Source organism: Schistocerca serialis, chromosome 2 (genome assembly GCF_023864345.2).
Source record: "Schistocerca serialis cubense isolate TAMUIC-IGC-003099 chromosome 2, iqSchSeri2.2, whole genome shotgun sequence".
In the NCBI taxonomy this organism is placed as follows: domain Eukaryota; kingdom Metazoa; phylum Arthropoda; class Insecta; order Orthoptera; family Acrididae; genus Schistocerca; species Schistocerca serialis.
In genome coordinates this window covers 617,072,030-617,092,924 of record NC_064639.1, presented here as the reverse complement: position 1 = coordinate 617,092,924, position 20,895 = coordinate 617,072,030, and the positions used below count along the sequence as shown (strand labels likewise).

The 20,895-nt window shown below is 39.6% G+C and overlaps 1 protein-coding gene across 1 annotated transcript in view; it reads left to right on the top strand.

Annotated features, from left to right (window-relative positions):
* LOC126456281 (X-linked interleukin-1 receptor accessory protein-like 2) overlaps positions 1-20,895 on the top strand; it is a 138,582-nt gene that overhangs the window by 88,192 nt on the left and 29,495 nt on the right. Inside the window, exons 5-6 of the mRNA XM_050092032.1 lie at positions 553-686; positions 14,721-14,879. Coding sequence (XP_049947989.1) covers positions 553-686; positions 14,721-14,879 — 293 coding nt within the window. The remainder of the gene's footprint in view (positions 1-552; positions 687-14,720; positions 14,880-20,895) is intronic.

Below are 20,895 nucleotides of genomic sequence, written 5' to 3'. Positions count from 1 at the left end.
AAGTGATAAGAAGGTTGATGATGTTAAGAAGCTACTCTAGTGTTTTGACAACTCTTTGGATGATACAGAAGCTCTTCAAGGGTGCAATAACAATGACAATGACAGCAATGAAGCCATAATATGGTAATACTAGAATGATTATATAAATTAAATTGAAGTTATTCACAAATAACAAACTGTTAGTCATTTTGAAGAATGGCGATACTGTAGTTGTTCAGTGGAAAAAAACCCTACCTACATTTTTTGTAGTACTTGTAGAAATATTTGAATGTGCTGTCTCTATCTCTCTCTCTCTCTCTCTCTCTCTCTCTCTCTTTATCTCTAATCGAGTTATGAGGAAAATGTCTAATGTGATTTAAGGTGTTTCCTGACAATTTTACTTTTAGTAGATACTCAGTTTTGCAAAAATGATTCTCGAGTTATTCTTTTCCAATTTCTTTTGTGTGTGGAAGGTTTGTTTCCTGAAACACTATATCAGGGGTAACTGTCACATATTTGGTAACTTATTATTTTTAAAACACATTACCTGACTGTATTTTGTTTTTGTTTCAGGGATAATTACTCTATAAAGGGAAGTTTCCTGATTTTCAAAAAAGTAACTGTAGAGGATTATGGTCATTACACATGCCACATTGATAATAACATTCGTGATCCATGCAACTTCAATGTATCTCTCATATACGGAGGTATGTCCCTTTTCAAAGAAATAGCCTATAGTTTAAGTTATGGTTAAGGTGCAACTGAAGATAATTGACTGCAGTTCAGTGAAACACTCCCATTTGCAACATTAAAGTGAGTAAAGTATATTATCTAATTTGTGTAGTGTTTGAGCAATAAATTACAGCATTCTTGGGTTTGTTTTTCAACTCTACATGTACCACTTCAGCCGCTAGTCCTTTGAGTTTATTCCATAGAGGCAGTGCTTAAATCTCTACTTGAACAACAGCAGACACTGACATTTGCTATTTCATGTTTAATGTATACATTGGCACAACCTGCAGCCCCACCAACAAAATATCTGCCACCAATTCCAGCATACAACAATGCAGCAGAAGACTGGGACACTTACAAAGGAGTCTGTGGCAACATTTCCAGGTATTTGGGGTAACAGACGTAGACTTGTGCAAGGTCCTTTTTTTGCTATGGAGTTCACCTCACGGATAAAACAATTGTCATGTCAGCTCAATCCATTGTAAGAAGCTTCTAGTCTTTCTTTTGGTCGGATGTGTGAGGTAATTTCTACTTATCACTGCAAACCTTCTCACATTATTGCTGCTTCTGTGGAGGTTTGTTGCTGCCAAAAGTGGCCAAAGCAGTCATATAGGGCATGGGCAGCAGAACTTCCTGGACTTAGCTATCATTGTAATTTTGTGACAAATATTCATCAGGAATCCTATGCCAATCAAATGGTTTGTGATGCAATCATACATTTTGCTCCTGATGGGTAAGTTTGAGAGCAAGCTCTACAGTGTGAAAATCCTGTGCTTATGGAAGTATTGAACATAACTCAGTCACTTAAAGTTCCATTGGTTGCAGGTAGATAGACGATTGGTTCGAAGTTCCAGAAATCAGTTCCTCTCACCCCTCCCAGCCTTCAATTATTTTGCAAGGGAATGTAAACACTATTGCAGCAGTCCAGCAGACATCTCAGTGTTGTAAAGGCAATTGGCATTTGTGACAACAACAATCTGAGTCACAACAGCAACCGTATCATGCTCTGCTGTCTTCATGCCCATACTGCTTCATTCAACAAGAATGGACTGCATGTCCAAGCACTGGGCAATGTTTAATAGATTGTATAAGAAATGACACATCGCTTCTGTATTTAACTCCTTTCCAAACATGAATGAGGATGAAATGAACATGGATGTGAACAGTGTGTCAGCAGTGATGGTGTCTCAAAGCAAGGTATACACTGAGGTGCATGTGTTTAACAAGTCATTGAGATTGCAGATGGACATAGATACAGCAGCAGTGTTGGTGAGTTCTCAGGCTTATGTGGACTTTGGTTCTCTCCCTCTGACTCCAATGTCTTAGAGGCTGGTGAGTTATAACAAACAACAGATTCCCATTCTTCCACAGTTCTATGCGCCTGTGACTTACAAGTCTGTGGTTTGTTCATTAACATTGCTTGTTGTGGACAGTGCTTACACTGAAAATCTGCTTGGTTTGGATACTTAAAAACGGTTGGAATTCCCCATCAATGATGAAGTGCATTTGGTTCCATTTCAATAGTTAGGTGCTCTGTGCCCTGAATTTTCCTCCCTATGTTCTCCAGGACTAGGTTGTGAACAGAATTTTAGGCTCGTATTATGATGAAACAGTCTGCCCTCCCACATTTTTTCTAGTTCTGCTCAGTACTGGTAACTTTACGGGATCAAATACATTCAGAATTAGATCATCTTCAATCTGTTGATGTTATTCGATCCCTTTCTTCTAGCGAATAGTCAGCACCACTGGTGACAGTCAAAAGACCTACCAATAAATTATGTCCCTGCAGTGATTTTTTTTAAAAAAACTATTAATGCACAGTCAATCATTGATAGCTATCCTTTGCGATGTCCTAATGAGCTGTTAGCACATCTATCAGGGGCCTTTATTTTTCAAAGACTAACATTACAGAAGCATATTTATAGCTGCTGCTCAATGAGGAATCTAAACACCTTCTAGTTATCAATACCCCATTCTGGCTTTATCAATACTGGTATTTGCCTTTTGGTGTGGCAAATGCGCAAGCTATTTTTCAACACTTTTTAGAGCAACCTATTGCATCAGTTCCAGCCTGCATCAGCTACTTATATGACATAGTAGTGCCTGGTGCCTTGGTTTTTTGTTTTACAGTCTGTAGGGTTAGAGTGCAATTTGGATAAGGCACAGATTTTTCAACTGTCTAGTACTTATTTGAGTTTTGAAGTGTCGTGTGCTGCCATTAAACTATAGCACCAGCATACTGATGTTGTTTCTGTGTTGCCACACCACACATCTATCAAGGAATTATAGGCATTTTTTAGGCAAAATTGCATACTACCACATATTCATACCAGACACTTCTACTATGGCACAATCACACTATGCATTATTATGTAACGGTATTCCACTGTTCCTCAGTTTGTGACCAGAAATTCAGGTTGTTGAAATCTAAGCTGCAGTCGGCCCCCTTTTCACTGGGCCAGCACCTTGTCTTAGCAACTGGCATGTGTCAGTTTGGCCTTGGTGCCCTGCCTGCTCATAAGTATGTGAACAGTTCTGAACACCTTTCTGCATATGCCTCTAAATCCTTAAATTTAGGGCAACAGTATCATTCTCATGTAAAGAAAGAGGATTTGGTGATTGTGTATGCACTTAAAAATTTCACGTTTTTCTATGTGGGGTCTAAGTTTTATCTGATCACAGACCACAAACCACTGGCGTCTCTTTTTATCCCTTCAGCATCCTTGCCAAAAAAATTCACACATTGCTTGCAGTGGTAGAGTCTTTTCCTGTCATGATACAATTATGAGATACATTTTTGAACTACAATGCAGCATACATATGCTTATGGCTTATCATATTTGGCAATTGATTGGGATCCAGGGTTTGATAGAGAGGAAGTACTTTGTTTTCATTTAGATGTGGAAGCTCAAAATGTTTTGGTTGTTTTCCTTTTAATAGCACTAAAATTGCAGCCACAGTAGCTGAGGGTCCTGTTTTAAGTAAAGTTCTTTCTTTTGTGTAACAGGGCTGGCTGGACAGACCTTCTCGTCGTGCTTCTGATCCCTTGAGAAATGTCTTTCTGTTTGGGACTGAGTGCTGCTGTTAGCTACAAAGGACACAGCTCCTTGGATCGTAGCCCCGTCCCCCCTTCAGCATCAGGTTATGCATTTTTTACATGTGGACTACTGGGGAATGTCACATACAAAAACATTAGCACACAAACATGTTTTTTGACAAGCATTGATTGGGAAATAGTGCAAGTTGTTGCAGCCTGTCTACACTGTGCCACCCACCAGGCATATCCCAGTGCTTCTTTGTCACCATGACCAGATCCACAGTAGCCTTGGGAATGAAATCATGTAGATTTTGTGGGACCTTATTTGAGTTTCTACTGGCTTGTTATAATTGATGCTTATTCTGAGTTTCTCTATGTGGTATGTTGTCTGTCTATTTCTGTGGTGGCAACATTTTATGCTTTGTCAAATATTTTCGCAATGGAAAATCTTCTGTATACGTTAGTTACTGACAACACCCCCCAGTTCATATCTCAGAAATCAGAAGATTTTTGTAAAAAATGTGGTGTTCACCATGTCACAGCAGCTACTTTCCACATTCAATCAAACGAGGAAGCAGAATGACTAGTATGAACATTTAAGACTCAGATGAAAAAATACATTTTGAGTGTGTTGCTGGAAGTAGCTCTTGACTGGTTCCTCAGTTGTTGTAGGTTTATCCCTTTTGGTGATAGGAATCAGGCTGAGTTGTTGGAAATCGTCAGCCCTGGACACTGCTACATCTGCTTCAGCAAACACCAGGCCATCTGTCAGCATTGGCGCTGCATTGCTTTCAGCCTTTCACTGCTGTTTGGGCTCATGGGTTTGGCTGCCGGACAAAATGGGTGTCGACAGTAATCGAGGGTACCTGTGGCTGAAACCTCTACGTTGTCCATATGGCTGAGGGGAAGGTATCACGACACATCAACCAGCTACGACCTCGCGTGGGCGACTATGTACCGGGTGTTCTTCTGCCACCCCGCATTGTCTTTCGCCCAGTCGTCTCCACATCATGGCCAGTGCCATCAACTTCTCCACCACTGCTGCTGATGTTTTCATAACTGTCTCCTCTGTTGTGGGTGCCCCCGTCAGCTGTCAGGGGCCACTGGGGACTGCAGCTTCCACACTGTCACAGCCTCCACTGCTGCTGCCTGTGTAGCAGCTGGTGCCGCCTGTTCCACAACCTTCGCTGCAACCTCCTTCCCTGGAGTTGCACTCAGATGTGGATGGTACTGCCATATGGCCTATGGCCTCTTACAGGAGGGCGAGTGTTGCATCTGTCGCACTCGCACCACTTACAACGCTACACACTGGTGACAGTGTGCCGCATGACACGACAACCTACATTGACCACAGAAGAAATGGATGTGAACACAGTGCTCACTTCTTAGTGAAGGAAGAGGACTGCTGTAACTACCAATTTACAATGTGCACCACTTCAAAGTTCACATATGAAGCTTGTGCTTGATTTGGCCACTAGAGGCCACCCAGTCTGCTAGAATGACAGCAGTTGTGTGTGAGAAGTAATGAGTGTACAGGCAAGGATTGAACAGCCACATGTGTATTGCTAGTTGCATTGTACCTTGTCTTCCATGTGTATGTACTGTTTGAGGAATAAATTACAGTGTTCTTGGGTTAGAACAAGAAAATATAAGGGGCAGTCAAATGAAAATCAGTCATATGGACAAAAGGAAAATAAATTGTTTATTATTGTAAACAGTGGCATAATTAACAAAATTTTTTGGGGGGGAGGGGTGGAGGGGGTCAGGGGCTAACTTTCATTTTACAATAGCTCAAACTGAAAATTAATTTTATTGAACAATACTAGTTTCATCTTTAAAATTATAATAACAAATTGAGTCATTGGTTTAAATTTGTTTAATTAGAACACTAATGACAAAATGAAAATAATTTTTCGAGATTATGAATTACATCATAAAATAAAGTTTATAATGTTATGATGGCTGCTAACAGAATCATGATATTTTAGGATGTGCTCTTGTTGTCAAGTTCTTGAATCTTCCCCAGAAATGACACAACCATATATTTCCTTGGAGTCTTTCACACTGCAAGGACGCTTAGTCCATCTAGTGAGTGTGGTACATTTCAGACTCCTGACTCAAACACAGTTAATTATTTGAGGGTATCATTAGAGTTGGCCTATGCTTTGGTAGCCCAAAGCAATTACATACCATTTTCAGTGTTCCTAGTAAATTCTTAATAAATGTATATGTCGGTGACTACCAAATTAAAATTTTGAATTGCACAAAAGAATATACAGCTGAAGGATAGTTCTAATGTATGAATGCATGAGCTCCATGGGCTTTACCTGACAAGGAAGCAGCACTGTCATAGACCTGTCCTTGTGAAAATAACACATCGAAACCAAATTTCACCAAGTTTTCGATTATAAATCCAGCTAATCATTTGCCAGTCATATCAAACACTAGAGCAAATTGCAGGAAATTCTTCTACATCTATACCTATACTTTGCAAACCACTGTGAGTGGCATGGCAGAGGGTATGTCCCATTCTACCATTATTAAGGTTTCTTCCTGTTCCATTCAAGTATGGAGCACGGGAAGAATGATTATTTGAATGCCTCTGTGCATGCACTAATTATTCTCATCTTATCTTCACTCTCCCTATTGAGTGATACATAGGGATTGTAGTATGTTCCTAGAGTAATAATTTAAAGCTAGTTCTTGAAACTTTGTTCATAGAGTTTCTCCTGATAGTCTGTGTCTATCTTCAAGAGTCTGCCAGTTCAGTTCCTTCAGTATCTCCGTGACACTCTCCCACAGATTAAACAAACCTATCAACCTTCTTTGTATATATTCAGTGTCCCATGTTATGCCTATCAGGTATGGGTCCCACACACCAGAGCAATATTTTAGAACTATTCACATGAGTGATTTGTAAGCAATTTCCTTTGTAGATTGATCGCACTTCCCCAGTATTCTACCAATAAACTGTAGTCATGCCACTTCATATCCATATAAAGCATTACACTCAGGTATTTGTGTGAGTTGGCTGATTCCAACAATGACTCATTGATATTATAATCATAGGATACTAAGTTTTTAAATTTTGTGAAGCACAAAATTTTACATTTATGAACATTTAAAGCAAGTTGCCAATCTCTACAGCACTTTGAAATCATATCAAGATCTCACTGGACATTTATGCAGCTTATTTCAGATAGTACTTCATTATATGAGGGTAGTCCCAAAAGTAAGGTCTCCTATTTTTTTATAAGTACATGGACCTGTTTATTTCTACAGTGGTTTACATCAGTTTACAATTTGAACATTTAACTATTTTTCGACATAATCACCATTCCTGTCGATGCATTTTTGTAGAGGCTGTGGCAGTTTTTGTATACCTGTGTCATACCAGCTCACCGCCATGCTGTTCAGAAAGTCATGAACCTCTTCTTTCACCTCGCCATCAGAGCTGAATCACTTTCCGGCCAAATTTTCTTTTAACCTAGGGAACAGGTGATAGTCAATGGGTGCCAAGTCAGGACTATTGGGTGGGTGGGTGATTATGTTCTACTGAAACTCTTGCAGGAGAGCAATGGTTTGCCGAGCGATGTGTGGGCAAGCGTTGTCATGGAGAATGTGTACGCCCTTGCTCAACATTCCTGTTCTCCGCTTCTGAATTACCCATCTGAGTTTTTTCAGAGTCTCACACTACCTGTCAGCATTAATTGTGGTCCCAGCAATTCAGCTCTGATGACAAGGTGAAAGAAAAGGTTCATAACTTTCCGAACAGCATGGCACCAAGCTGGTACGACATGGACATACAAAAACTGCCACAGCATCTACAAAAATGCATTGACAGAAATGGTGATTATGTCAAAAAATAGCTAAATGTTCAAGCTGTAAACTGACGTAAACCATTGAAGAAATAAACAGGTTTATGTACTTATAAAAAAAATAGGAGACCTTACTTTTAGGATTACCCTCGTAGATAACTGCATCATCTGCAAAAAGCATAATTTTTCTACTGATATTGTCTGCAAGGTCATTAATATACAACATGAACAGCAAGGATTCAGCACATTTCCCTGGGACACACACGAATTTACTTCTACATTGGATAACGACTCTCCATCCAAGTAATATGTTGCAGCCTCCCTACCAAAAAGTTCTCAATCCAATCACAAATTTCACTTGATACCTCATATGATTATACTTTTTACAATAAGAGTAAGTGTAGTACTGAGACAAATACTTTTCGGAAATCAGGAAGTACAGCATCTACCTGATGGCCTTGATCCAAAGCTTTCAGTATGTTATTTGAGAAAAGAAATCTTCATGAATATTGAGATTTGGAGAAATATAACGGGCACAAAGAGAGATTTGTTGTATTCCAGCAATGTCAGCAGTTTCATCTGCAAGAATAACAAAATCTTTGGCATCATTAATGTGCTGAACAGTCCTCCCCTAGAGTTGGTTATTGATATAACTGATTAACTGATCTGGGACTGGGGCATTAATGTAGTTGTTGCATTTACCAGTTCCTTCAAAACTTGCTTTTAGGTTTTCATCACCTTTCACACGATATTTTACAACGGTTGAAAAGTCACCCATGTTCTTGTCATTTTGTTCGTTAACTTCAATAGGCACACAGTCCCTTTAATGCAATCTCCTGATTCCCACATGGAATCATGATCACATTGATAAGAACTAAGTGTTTTCTATTTTTTTTTTTTTATTTTTTTTATTTTTTTTTTTATTTTTTATTTTTTTTCCATCCGTTCCAGCAAGCTTTGGTCCAGGCAATGTTTTATGTCTTTTGTTTTGTTCATCATCATGGGAACAAAATTGTCACATCAATTACATCAGCCTTATGGTAAGCATTGCTCACATGGACATTGAAATATTCAAGGGCATGCTGACACTTCAAAAACTTGGAGGTTACCAGGGCTCCAACATTTTGATGACTGCTTTTATCCAAACTTGTCTCAGAGACACTATCCTCTTTAGGAGAGTATAGTAAAAACAGAAATTTATCCATCTAGCTTAGGTTGAACTTGTGATACTTTTCAAAGTGAGGGAAAATTTGTAGGTTGCATTGGGCACAAAAGGGCTTTGGAAATATTGTAGCTTCAAGTGGCCATCAACTGTTTCATTATTTGATAGCAAACAATCATGTAAATCATACTTACAGTCAGATGGTGAACTGTCAGACCTTGATTTTGCTTCAGAACCTGAAAAACGTGATTTTGAATTAGCAGTAATGCTTGTATTGTTTGTAAACAGTAGTGTCAGTTACTGTGGTGGATTACCCATTTTCCCAGCTTGAGAGGACAGAGCTTCTTCCAGCCAAGGTGCCTTGGAGAAGTAGTTCAGAATGTTTCCACTTTTTGTTTTGCGATGTATTGTCTTTGAAATCAATACCTCACTAAACTAGCTTCAGTAATACTGGTATTCAAAACAGTGTCCTATCAAAAATTTGACAACTGGTAATGCAGAGAATTCCCTATGAAACATACCACACATTTCTTGATCATCACATGCTGCAACAATGTGTCCACCACCTCTATAATGTACATCATTTCTGTATTCATTAACATTCATTTATGGATACTGTAATATGCTGAGACTGAGATTTTGAATATTGTATTTAATTCACCATTGATGTTAAACTGAAATGTATTACTAAAAATGAAAACATGTGATTTTACTACGTAATGAACCATGGTTTTTTTTTTTTTTTTTTTTTTTAAAGAAATAAGCTTTAATGCTTAAAAAACCCTCTATTTACTACTAATCAGTCATGATGTACAACCATGCCATTTATCACCAATTCTCTTTTGTGTGAAGATTTGTTCATAAATAGTCTGTCATTGGCATATTGTAGCAGCATACAACCCAGTTCTTCACATACTGAAACACAGGTGTTGTTAACACTTGTTTACTGTCCATAGTCTCATAGTATTATGATATTGTGTTCTGGTGTGTAACAAGAACACATGTTCTATAATTCCACTTCTTTTTTTTTTTGGGGGGGGGGGGGGGGGGGGGGGCACTTAAGCCCAGAAGCTCCCCTTAGATACATCACTGATTCCAGAAATAATGACCATAACTGTTAGTACACTTGTTGCCAAGGTTGCTTCAACTGCACCGCAAAAGTTTTGCTGGGAAGCCCTTACACATCGTCCATAGAGTTCCAATCCCTCCCACTGTGATTTCCATATTTTTGATGCCCTCAAGGGAGACATTAATGGCTGTCGATTGACTTCAGACAAAGAGGTGCATGCCAGGGTACAATAATGGTTCTGCAGGCAACTGCAAATATTTTTCTATAACGGAATCGACCACCTTGTCTCACTGTGGGATAAATGTATTAACAGTTATGATGATTACTTTTGAAATAATAAACAATTTACTTACTTTTTTTCCATTTCTCTTGTTTTCATTTGAGCGGCAAAATATCTTTCTGGAAAAGATTGGGATGTAATGGTGATTATCAGCAGCAAGGAGGCTAACATCGAGCAGGAAGCCAGATACAGTGAGGACAGGGTGTCCTCACACTAGGTCCAGAACTTAAAGATGCCAGCAGCGACAAGACCTGGATCATTTTAGATGTTGGTGTATGTGATGGTGACATAATATAGAGCATTAGGGCACCATATGTTAAAGAGAGGGTAGGTGAAGAAAGTAGCCAATGTCTGATATAGAAGGTAACAAACTGAAGGTATTGGTTTACAAGAACAATTATTTCAGTAGAAGCACAGTAACCAGACACGATAGCGCATCCTGGTTAGCTGGGTGTACAAATCTTGAGAAGCACATAGGAAGTATGTGTCTGGAGAGAGTGTAGCAGTTCTCTCCTTCTCTTCTTCTGAAAAAGATCAAATACCATACATTACTACATCTACATATGCTAACAACATAAACTGTCCCACATGTAAAGTTGCATTTGGAGCACTGCATTGGGTAAACTGTAGGGGTAAATCGAATCAGTGTGCACTCAGGGGTTCGCTGGTTGTTTGAGAAAAGGCCTTTTTGGCTCATATCTTCTCATGCATCTTATTGTCCAGATTGCTATGTATCTCCATAGGTCACACAGCTTTCAGCATTGCTATTTTTAACAGTGAAATTCAGTCTGTATTTTGCGATTGCTTCTACTGTCACTACAACTATGTTCCAAATCTGTACTATAAGAAAAAGTAATGTCGCTTTCTCTATTTATCCACATGAAGATGCTCACCCCTATTGTCTGTAAAATATTACAATGATTATAAACATAGATACCATAAACATTAACTTTCTGGGTTGCCTGTTGGCTTTTTAGCATAGGATGTGAAAATAGTTGAACAAATATAGCACTACATTATAATCACAGAATATTCAAAGACGATATTAATAATTCTGGTTAGTGTATATGCATTAGATATTAATTATTTTAATCACTTCAAGTTTTCTACAGAATATATTGTTAGAGTTCTTGCTTGTTTTTCAGTTCTTGTTACTTTTCTCACTACCCACAGTACAGCCACTTCATTTGTTAACGAGACAACATCAAAGTGCGCCTTCTCTATTTTGATGCACAGAATCAGTCATTACTCCACTTATTGAGTCAGTGCCTCATTTGCAGCATCCCATCTTTTCTTTTCTCATGTATAGTTTCACATGAAACATACATTAAATAAGTATTCATTACATTCATTATATCCTTCCAGAAAAGGGTAGTCATAATAGGTATTGAAAATATTAAGAAAGTGAATGAACTTCTTATGTGACTAGTTACCATAACATTTGCATTATTAGTACTATACTCTTGATGAGTGCTTCCTACATCATTTCTGTTATAAAAAAAATTTACTTGAGTCAATGCATAATTCCTCTGTTAAAGAAAAGAAAACAGTAAAACTTACAATGGTGCAGCATAAAAATCCACCCCCTGTCACCTGACTCTGCACTATATTTGTCCTGTTAACTGACTGTCTCCTGTATGTTCTTGTGCAACAACTCTTATTAGTGGGGTGGCTACCTACTGACTCATATGTTTTGGCACTATGTCGGACTGTTGATGCACCCATCAACTTTCATTTTTCGTCACTGTCATTATGTCAAAGTTCACAAACATACTCTTCTGTACCTTTTAGACTTATAATTTACTTATGAAACATAGAACATAAGTGTCCTGTGCCTCAGAACATTAGCAAATTATTATAGTGCTCAGTTTGCTTATCACTGTTCGTTTATAAAATGGTCTAGGTGTTCTACTTTGAATTTATGTTTTTTGCTTTGTGTGGAGCTATACAAGTCACTGAGGATCAGAATACATACTTTTCTTGCTTGGAATAACTTTTGTGGAAGAGAAACTTATGAATTTTGCCGTAATACCCTCCTCATATGCAGTCCTTAACTTCTGTTGCAATGATATTTTTATTATGTTTGAAACTTACCTGGTTTGCTTAAATTTTTATTTTGATGATGAGGATTATTCTTAAAGCACCTGCTTCTGGGTTGTTTACTGGTCAAAAGTGCCTTCTCCTATGTATTTTTTTCTTTAGACTTAAAAGTTTTTCTTCCATTAACAGTCTTGACATGAAGGAGATTGAAGTATGATGATCGGACTGGGTTGATTCTCATGTGCTCAAAAAATGATTGTAGCTCACTGATTACAAAATTAATAGTTTTTTGACACCCACAGAGGTAAAAATATTTTCACCTTCATTCTTTAGATGGTGAGCAAAGTCTTTTAATTGTGGAATATATGTGGCTTTATCACATGAAACATTCTTTCTTAAGCATCATATACACCAGCCACATCAAGCTGTAACACACAAAACCAAGGAAAGATGTTTGTGTACCACAGAATGCCTAGGGCGGATGTCAAGCTGTGCCACTCTGTGCAATAATAAACAAGTTCTGTCCAGTGTTCGTACATGGAAGAAATGGTTCATTTGGGCATGCACTGTTTGGATGGATATTCTCATTTTCCATTTTTATTGATGTGTGCACATGCACACTGGAACTTTTTCATGCATCTACAAACACTCTGCACAGTTCTGCTGTGGTCTGCACCGTTCTGTTCTGTTCTGTGCTGTGCATTTATGTGCAGGGCTACTTTTCTGTTTGTAAATTGAAAGAAGTTTAATCATCATTACAGCTGAAATTTCACAATTAATTATGTGTAGTGTTGGCTTCTGATAATTTTCTGAGCTGCAGTATCCAGCCTTTTCTGTGTTGCAACTTTTCTTTTATGTACCTGTACTGGTGTAGTGTTCGTGTTGCCGTTGCATGCTGGTTCAGTTGTTTAGCCTTTGACAGTATCCCCACCCACCATGGCACAGATATGAAATTTCCAGGCTGATCAGTTCTTAAAGCCTCTGAGCTTTGTAATTCATGTAATGGTACTTTTATGGTTTTGTTAACACTCATGTGAGAACACATCAGTGAATGACTATGTAACTGGCTAAAGACATACATATTTCACAATATGATATATCATCTGTATGTACTTTATATACAGAAGCTATCACATTATTGTGGGGGTTAGCATCAACTAATTTGAATGTTTTCAAAATGTGTAACAAATTGTAATTGTGCCCCGGGCTCAAATAACAGTACAGGAGAATGAAGGTTCTACATCACTCCAACAAATTAGTAACAAAGTCACACAAATGAGTTAAAAAGATTTATTTATCTTCGTGATTTGTTGAAAAATGGAGTCTGCAGCACTGCTTGTAATATAACACAAAAAAGACCCTCAATGGCTAAGCACAAATAATCATAGTTAAACTTCACAGTACATAGCAAATGCAATTTACCATAACTATCTGTTCACTTCTAAGAATTCACTAAATGATGTTGCCTGTCTAAGTCAGCCCTGTATAATGATATACAACCAAGTGGGTGAGAGCTGCTCTTCCATCTTTTGAGTAGACTTCTGTCCATTGTTGTCCGGTCATTGGTGGATTGTACTCGGCCAGTAATTGGCTGAGGAGAAGTCGATATCCTCATCCTCAGTGCCGCCTGTGGTGCTGGTGGAACTTGTAAAGGAGTGAGTCTCTATGGCACTGGCACCAGCTCGCATCTTTTCGCCTGTGGTGCTTTTGCCCTGGCTGTGTCTCGTTCAGACGACACAGCACTGTAAATGTTCATAATCACAAATCTCTTTCAGTTTTTGACTGAGTGCTTTGAAATTTTGACACAACATTGCATTGAGTATGCATGTGTTTTTATATACCTATTTTTTAAAATATGTAGCAAATAATTTTTTTATAAATTTAATAACAGGGAAATACTGTTACAAAGAAATCTCAAATGTTATTCCATATTAGAATGAAACATTGTGTCAAAATTTCAAAGCAATTGCTCAAGTACTTTGGGAGAAACATGATTTTGATGAAAATTGACATTTTATTTATATAGATTGTTTTGATCAAACAGTATGCTGTTTTCTCTTCCTGAAAAAACTGATCATTTCACAATTTAAAATTATTTTAGACTGATAACTTAGTCTCAAAGGCTTTCTGGTCTACGCTGTGGCTACAGAATAGACATATTTCAGTACAGAGCCATAATTAACTCTCGCTATTTATTTAACAATAGAACCAAATTCAGTTATTAGAACAAGAACTTCCTATCCACTTGGAAAGAAACCTTTTTTATATGAAACAATTTACAGCTGTGGCCAAATTTATTCTATCACTGGCCAGAGGAAACAGTAAAGTTATAATTAATTACATAATGAACCATGTTTGTAAATATCTGTGTTTATATCATGGGTTCCCAGAATATTTTTTTATTTTCACTCATCTAGAAAATTTCACTTTGCTCTCTTGTCACATGGGTGCAAATGTAAAGTATCCAATTAAGAGCAATAATTTGGTACAAAGGTCTTATTCATATTTGATTGTGATGTTTTTGTTGTCACTTATCATACTCTGTAAAATGAATAGTTCTCATTTTAAACATTCCTGTGACTTAATTTATTTTTATGTTGAAGTGGATCCAGATGCCAAAGTCATACACACATATAAAACTACTGTCATCATTGTCTGTGTATTTGTTGGTGTCACTACACTGACTATAATGTTTGTCATTCAGTGGCATCTTGAACTGCGGCTGTTTTGGAAAGATCGTTTTGGGAAAAGTGAAGAAAATGGTAAGTAAATGAAATACAAGATTACAAAATTTTACTAATCTCTCAATCAAAATCCAACCAACTTTGCAAAAGACTATTTTCCGTTAGCACAGTTTCCTTTCTATCTGTCATTTCTGATTTATAAACCAATTTTAATAGTGGAAAAAATTATCTCAGTTCCCTTGTGGTATTAGGTTTAAGTATTATCTCAAGCTTTCGGTATTTTTCTATCATTATGATCAGGAGCTGGCTTATATAACTGGTGCTTGTTAGTTTTAAATATAGCAGTCTACCAGATTATGCCATGATCAAAGGCCCAGAAATTTAAATATACTTCCAGACATAATGTTGACATATGCAGTAGAGACATGCTTGTCGAAACACAAATCTCATAGTAGAGTTAGCACTTTGGCGTTGACAGCTGATGATGTGATGGGGTAGACTGATATTAACACCTTTCTTGATGACAAGCTCAGTAGATCAATACAAAGGGCAAGATTTATGTTTCATCAAATTAAGTCTACTCTTGTCCATAGGCAGTGCTTTGCAGCTACTGAGTTTTCCTGACCTTAACATTTATTAAAACAATGGAGACTCCAGGTTGGAATATCAACAGTATTAGGAAAAGAACAGATTGCTACTCGCAGTAAAGATAGCATGTCAAGTTTTTGACAAGCACAAAGAAAGGACTGTTACATGTTTAGCTTTCAGCCAAAGCCTTCTTCAGAAAAGAAAATACACACACATTCCCACAAGTTAGCGCACCTTATGCACACATGATCACCACCTGCAGCCTCTTGCTCATGTCCACTTTGGTCAATATTCAGTCCCACAAATTTTGTGTTTGTTATGCAACCTATTTAACTTAACTGTCATTTTGTCTCATCAGATTAAAATTTGTGGCATTTCTGCCCTTTATGGTCAATGTAACTACATCGGTTGTTGAACAGTTGTCAACATCCTTGAAGGGTATCATTTGCTTCCTATGCATGTAGTTCCCTAGATTTTTCAGTGACTGTAATATAGCTTTTATCAGCAATGAGAATTTTTTCCCCATGAGATTTCAGATGCACTGAGCAGATTACAGTTGGAATGAATGAAACAGCACTGGGTGAATTACAAAAATCAAACAGTACGGCTTTCATAGAAAAGTTGAATCTATTACTACTCATGTTGTCCAATGTGGCCAGTAAAGCTAATAATAATAATTATTATTATTATTATTATTGGAAAAATTATTGATGTATGTCAGGAAGAGTATTGGTTCTAATGTGCTACCCCGAGGAACTTCTTTATTAATATACATACTTCAAAAATAGTTTTGCATTACCTCGTTTCTGAGGATCCTGGAACCTGTACAGAGAAATGGAATAGATATCAACATAAACATCATTTCCACCCTTTTTTATATTTCTGATGAAAACCACACGTTGCGTGTTGTACCACCATACAATGAGACCTTCAGAGGTGGTGGTCCAGATTGCTGTACACACCGGTACCTCTAATACCCAGTCGCACATCCTCTTGCATTGATGCATGCCTATATTCATCATGGCATACTATCGACAAGTTTATCAAGGCACTGTTGGTCCACATTTTCCCACTCCTCAATGGCGATTTGGCGTAGATCCCTCAGAGTAGTTGATGGGTCACGTTGTCCATAAACAGCCCTTTTCAATCTATCCCAGGCATGTTCAATAGGGTTCATATCTGGAGAACATGCTGTCCACTCTAGTTGAGTGATGTCATTATCCTGAAGGAAGTCATTCACAAGGTGTGCATGATGGGGGCGCAAATTGTCATCCATGAAGACGAATGCCTCGCCAATATGCTGCCGATATGGTTGCGCTATCGGTCAGATGATGGCATTCACATATCATACAGCTGTTACGGTGCCTTCCATGACCACCAGTGGTGTGCGTCAGCCCCACATGATGCCACCCCAAAACAGCAGGGAACCTCCGCCTTGCTGCACTCGCTAGACAGTGTGTCTAATGTGTTCATCCTGACCAGGTTGCCTCCAAACACATCTCCAGTTCAAGGCATATGTGACACTCATCAGTGAAGAGAATGTGATGCTGGTTCTGAGCGTTCCATTCGGCATGTTGTTGGGCCCATCTGTACCAAGCTGCATGGTGTTGTGGTTACAAAGATGGACCTCACTATGGATGTCGGGAGTGAAGTTGCACAAAATGCTGCCAATTGTACACAGTTTGAGTCATAACACAACTTCCTGTGGTTGCACAAAAGCATTATTCAAGATGGTAGTGTTACTGTCAGGGTTCCTCTGAGCCATAATCCACTGCAGTAGTATCCCTTGGGCAGCCTGAGCAAGGTATGTCATCGACAGTTCCAGTGTCTCTGTATCTCCTCCATGTCCAAACAACATTGCTTTGGTTCTCTCTGAGACACCTGGACACTTCCCTTGTTGAGAGCCCTTCCTGGCACAAAGTAACAATGTGGACATGATCGAACCATGGTATTGACTGTCTAGGTATGGTTGAACTACAGACAAGAGCTGTATACCTCATTCCTGGTGGAATGACTGGAAGTGATCGGCTATTGGACCCCCTCCATCTAGTAGGTGCTGCTCATGCATAGTTGTTTACATCCTTGGGCAGGTTTAGTGACATCTCTGAACAGTCAAAGGGACTGTGCCTGTGATACAGTATCACAGTCGACATCTATCTTCAGGAGTTCTGGGAGCCAGGGTGATGCAACACTTCTTTGGATGTGTGTATTTTGTTTCTCACAAGTATTTAGGAATTTGGTAACAAACAAGAAGTTCATGACGTGTAATGACTGTCAATGTTACCAATTCACGTACACAATTTTTGTTTATACACATTCTATGGACAGATACAACTTAACCACTTGGTGTCTCAGAACACACTACCCAAGGTCCAGAGATACTGTTATTTGGCCCTCCCCCAAAGGCATGGAGTGCTGAAATGTGTTGTGGTATGGTGCAGGTCATCTCTGGAGATCCTGTCTAGCTCGTACTCATCTAGATGTCTTGGTCGGCGCAGCAGTCTGTCTGTTCGTGACGTCGGTACTGGCTGAGTAGGTGGTACTAGAGGTTCCATCGTTAGGTCATCCACCGGTGGTTGTACATGATCCTGTGATGGGGGTGTAGGTTAATCCTGTGTCCGGTTTTCCGTGTTGTGATCTTGGGCTTACACATGTAGGAAGGTAGATAACAGTGCAGCTGTACTGAATGACTGTGGTATCGGTGTGGAGTGGTACAATGATCGCAACACCATGCTGTTGCCAACCTGTCAGTTTTTGTACGTGGCAGATACCATGATCGTTGTGTCATGTAGAGACACAGTGATATCTTCAGGAAGATAGTGCTTGACATTGACTGTGATGGCAAAAGGGGTTGGGTCATGGCATGGGGTCAAAGGGGCAGTATTGTTCCCCAGCATCTCCACCAAAGTCCATGCTGGCTTCAGTCAGACACAGTAATGGGTTTGCCGGCTAGCTTGATTTGAATATGTTGGGTCCCCATCCTAGTACTTTATACAGTCCACTGTATGCTGGGTGCAGTGCTGGCTTGATAGTGTCTGTGCATAGCATTACACGAGTGAAAGTCTGTAGGTTTTTGTGCACAAATACAGAGGGTGTTGTGTGATGTGAGGGCAGTGGGACTCTGATGCTGAGTATCCATTCTCTGACCCTTTGTAGGAGGTCAGAGTGATCCTTGTTGCCTTCGTCCATTGTCCACGTGACAAATTCCGCCAGAAGGCTAATCGCTTCACCATAGAGGCTCTTTGCTAGCGAGGTGTCGAGGTCCTCTTTGTGAGCTGTTCTGATACCCAGCAGCACCCCCTCTGACCATTCGCTATTGTGGCACACCAGTGCTCTTTTCAGTGTGCGGTGCCATCGTTCCACGAGGCTGTTTGACTGTGGATTGTAGGCTGTGGTATGGAATCGGTGGCAGCCGCAGAGGTGGCACAGTTCCATAAAGAGTCAATTCAAATTGTCTGCCCTGATCGGTTCTTAGTGACTCAGGGCAGCCAAATCTCACTACCCATAGATCGATCAAAGATCTCGCAACTGTCTCCACTGATAAGTCCCTGAGTGAAGTGGCCTTCACCCACTGAGTTGTTCGCTCATTGACCGATAGGATATAACAAAATCCATTAGATTTAAGTAGTGGCCCCACTATATCTATATGTGCACGGCAAAAACAGCCCTTCGGGACAGGGAAGCTTCCTAATGGTGGCTGGTTGTGTTGTCCTCTGACAAGGAATGCACACTCATGTCCAAGTGGCACAATCTCTCTTCACATTCAGCCACACATAACACTCTGAAACTAGTTCTGTCGTGGGGCACACTCCAGGATGAGCTAAGTAATGGAGCAAATTGAATATTTTTTGGCGATCGTTGACAGGGACGGAAGGTCATTGCCTCCCTGTTAACACATCACACCAAACTAGTTTGTTGGTTCCAGACACTGAGCATTGTTGTAGTTGTAATCCCATGTTTCCACTTGACAAGAATTGTCCCAGGTCCATATCTGTTGCCTGTGCATCCCCAAGGTTACCGAAATCCAGGTGAATGGTCACGGCTGCTAGGTGGACAGGTAGTCTGCAACCATGTGTCCCCTCTGTGCACTTAGTGAACATCTGTTGTGAACTGTGAGATGTGGTCCAAGTGCCTAAAATTGTGCTGTGTGGCATTGGCAGACAGGTTCTTTACTGCAGCAGCTAATGTTCGATGGTCTGTATAGATAGTAAGTGGTCTCCCTTCAGTATCATCACAGAAGTAGTGCACTGCTTCATACATGGTCAGTAGTTCTTGGTCAAAGGTTGACCACTTCCTTTGAGAGTCTGTCAGTTTTCTTGAGAAAAAATGGAGAGGTTGAATCATCCCTGGCACTTCTTGCTGTAATACAGTGCCTATCGCTTGATCGCTTACATCTAATCTAATAATAAAATGAGCATCTGGTGAAGGTAGTGTGAGGGTGATGGTGTGGGCTAGTTGAGCTTTAATGTTGCTGAATGCAGTTTGCATCTCGACTGTCCATGTTAGCTTCATCTTTCCCAATTTATTTTTCACTGTAGAGCTTCTGTGATGGGAAGTAGTGTTTCAGCTGCATGGGGCAGGTGTTGTTGGTACAAAATTGATAATGCCGAGAAATTTACATAGTTTTTGGTAATTTGTGGGAGGGGGCCAGTTAGTGATTTGCTCAATTTTGTCCTGTGTGGGCTGCATGCCTGTTGCGTCGACTAGGTGGCCGACGAACGTGATGCAAGGCTGTCGCAGTTGGCATTTGTCAGTATTAATTTCTACCCTGTGTTGTGGCAGCTTGTTGTATACTCCATGAAGGTGTTTTTCATGTTTCTCTGTGTATTTTGAGAATATAATTAAATTGTTTAAATAGCAGTAACAGAGTGGCACATTGAAAAACAACCCATCAATGAATCTTTGCCATGTCTGTATGGCATTTTTCAACCCAAATGGTATGAATAGAACTTCATGTAAACCGAATGGATTGATAATGGCCTTTTTGTGAACGTCCTCCACGGCCATAGCTATTTGGGAGTATGCTGTTTTATAGTCCAATACGCTAAAGATGGTTGCCCCTGCCATCTCGTGTGCAAAATCTTGAATATTCGAGAGACCGGGTAGCTACCTATAATTGTTTTGGCATTGAAGTACCAGTATTCGCCACAGAGGCGCCGTGTACTCTCTTTCTTTGGCCACATAGTGATAGGTTATGCCCATTCACTGTCCAAAGGTCTGATTGTATCATCCTGGAGAAATTCTTCTATGGCTGCCTTGGCCACCTTGAGTTTGTGGGGGGACAGGCAGTGGGGGCGGTAGCATAAGCTCGATCCCAGAGTCATATTAATTCTATGGACAGTGCCGTCCATAACTATGCTAACTGTTTTGTTTGGTAGCGGTGGCCCAGGGGGCGGAATCCTGTTGTCTTATCTGTCCACAAGGGTAGTGGCCTTGTTGGTGGGTAACCTGCTCACAAGAGCAGAAACACTGTTGCTATTTGACCTGCTCGTGAGAGCTGCATCAC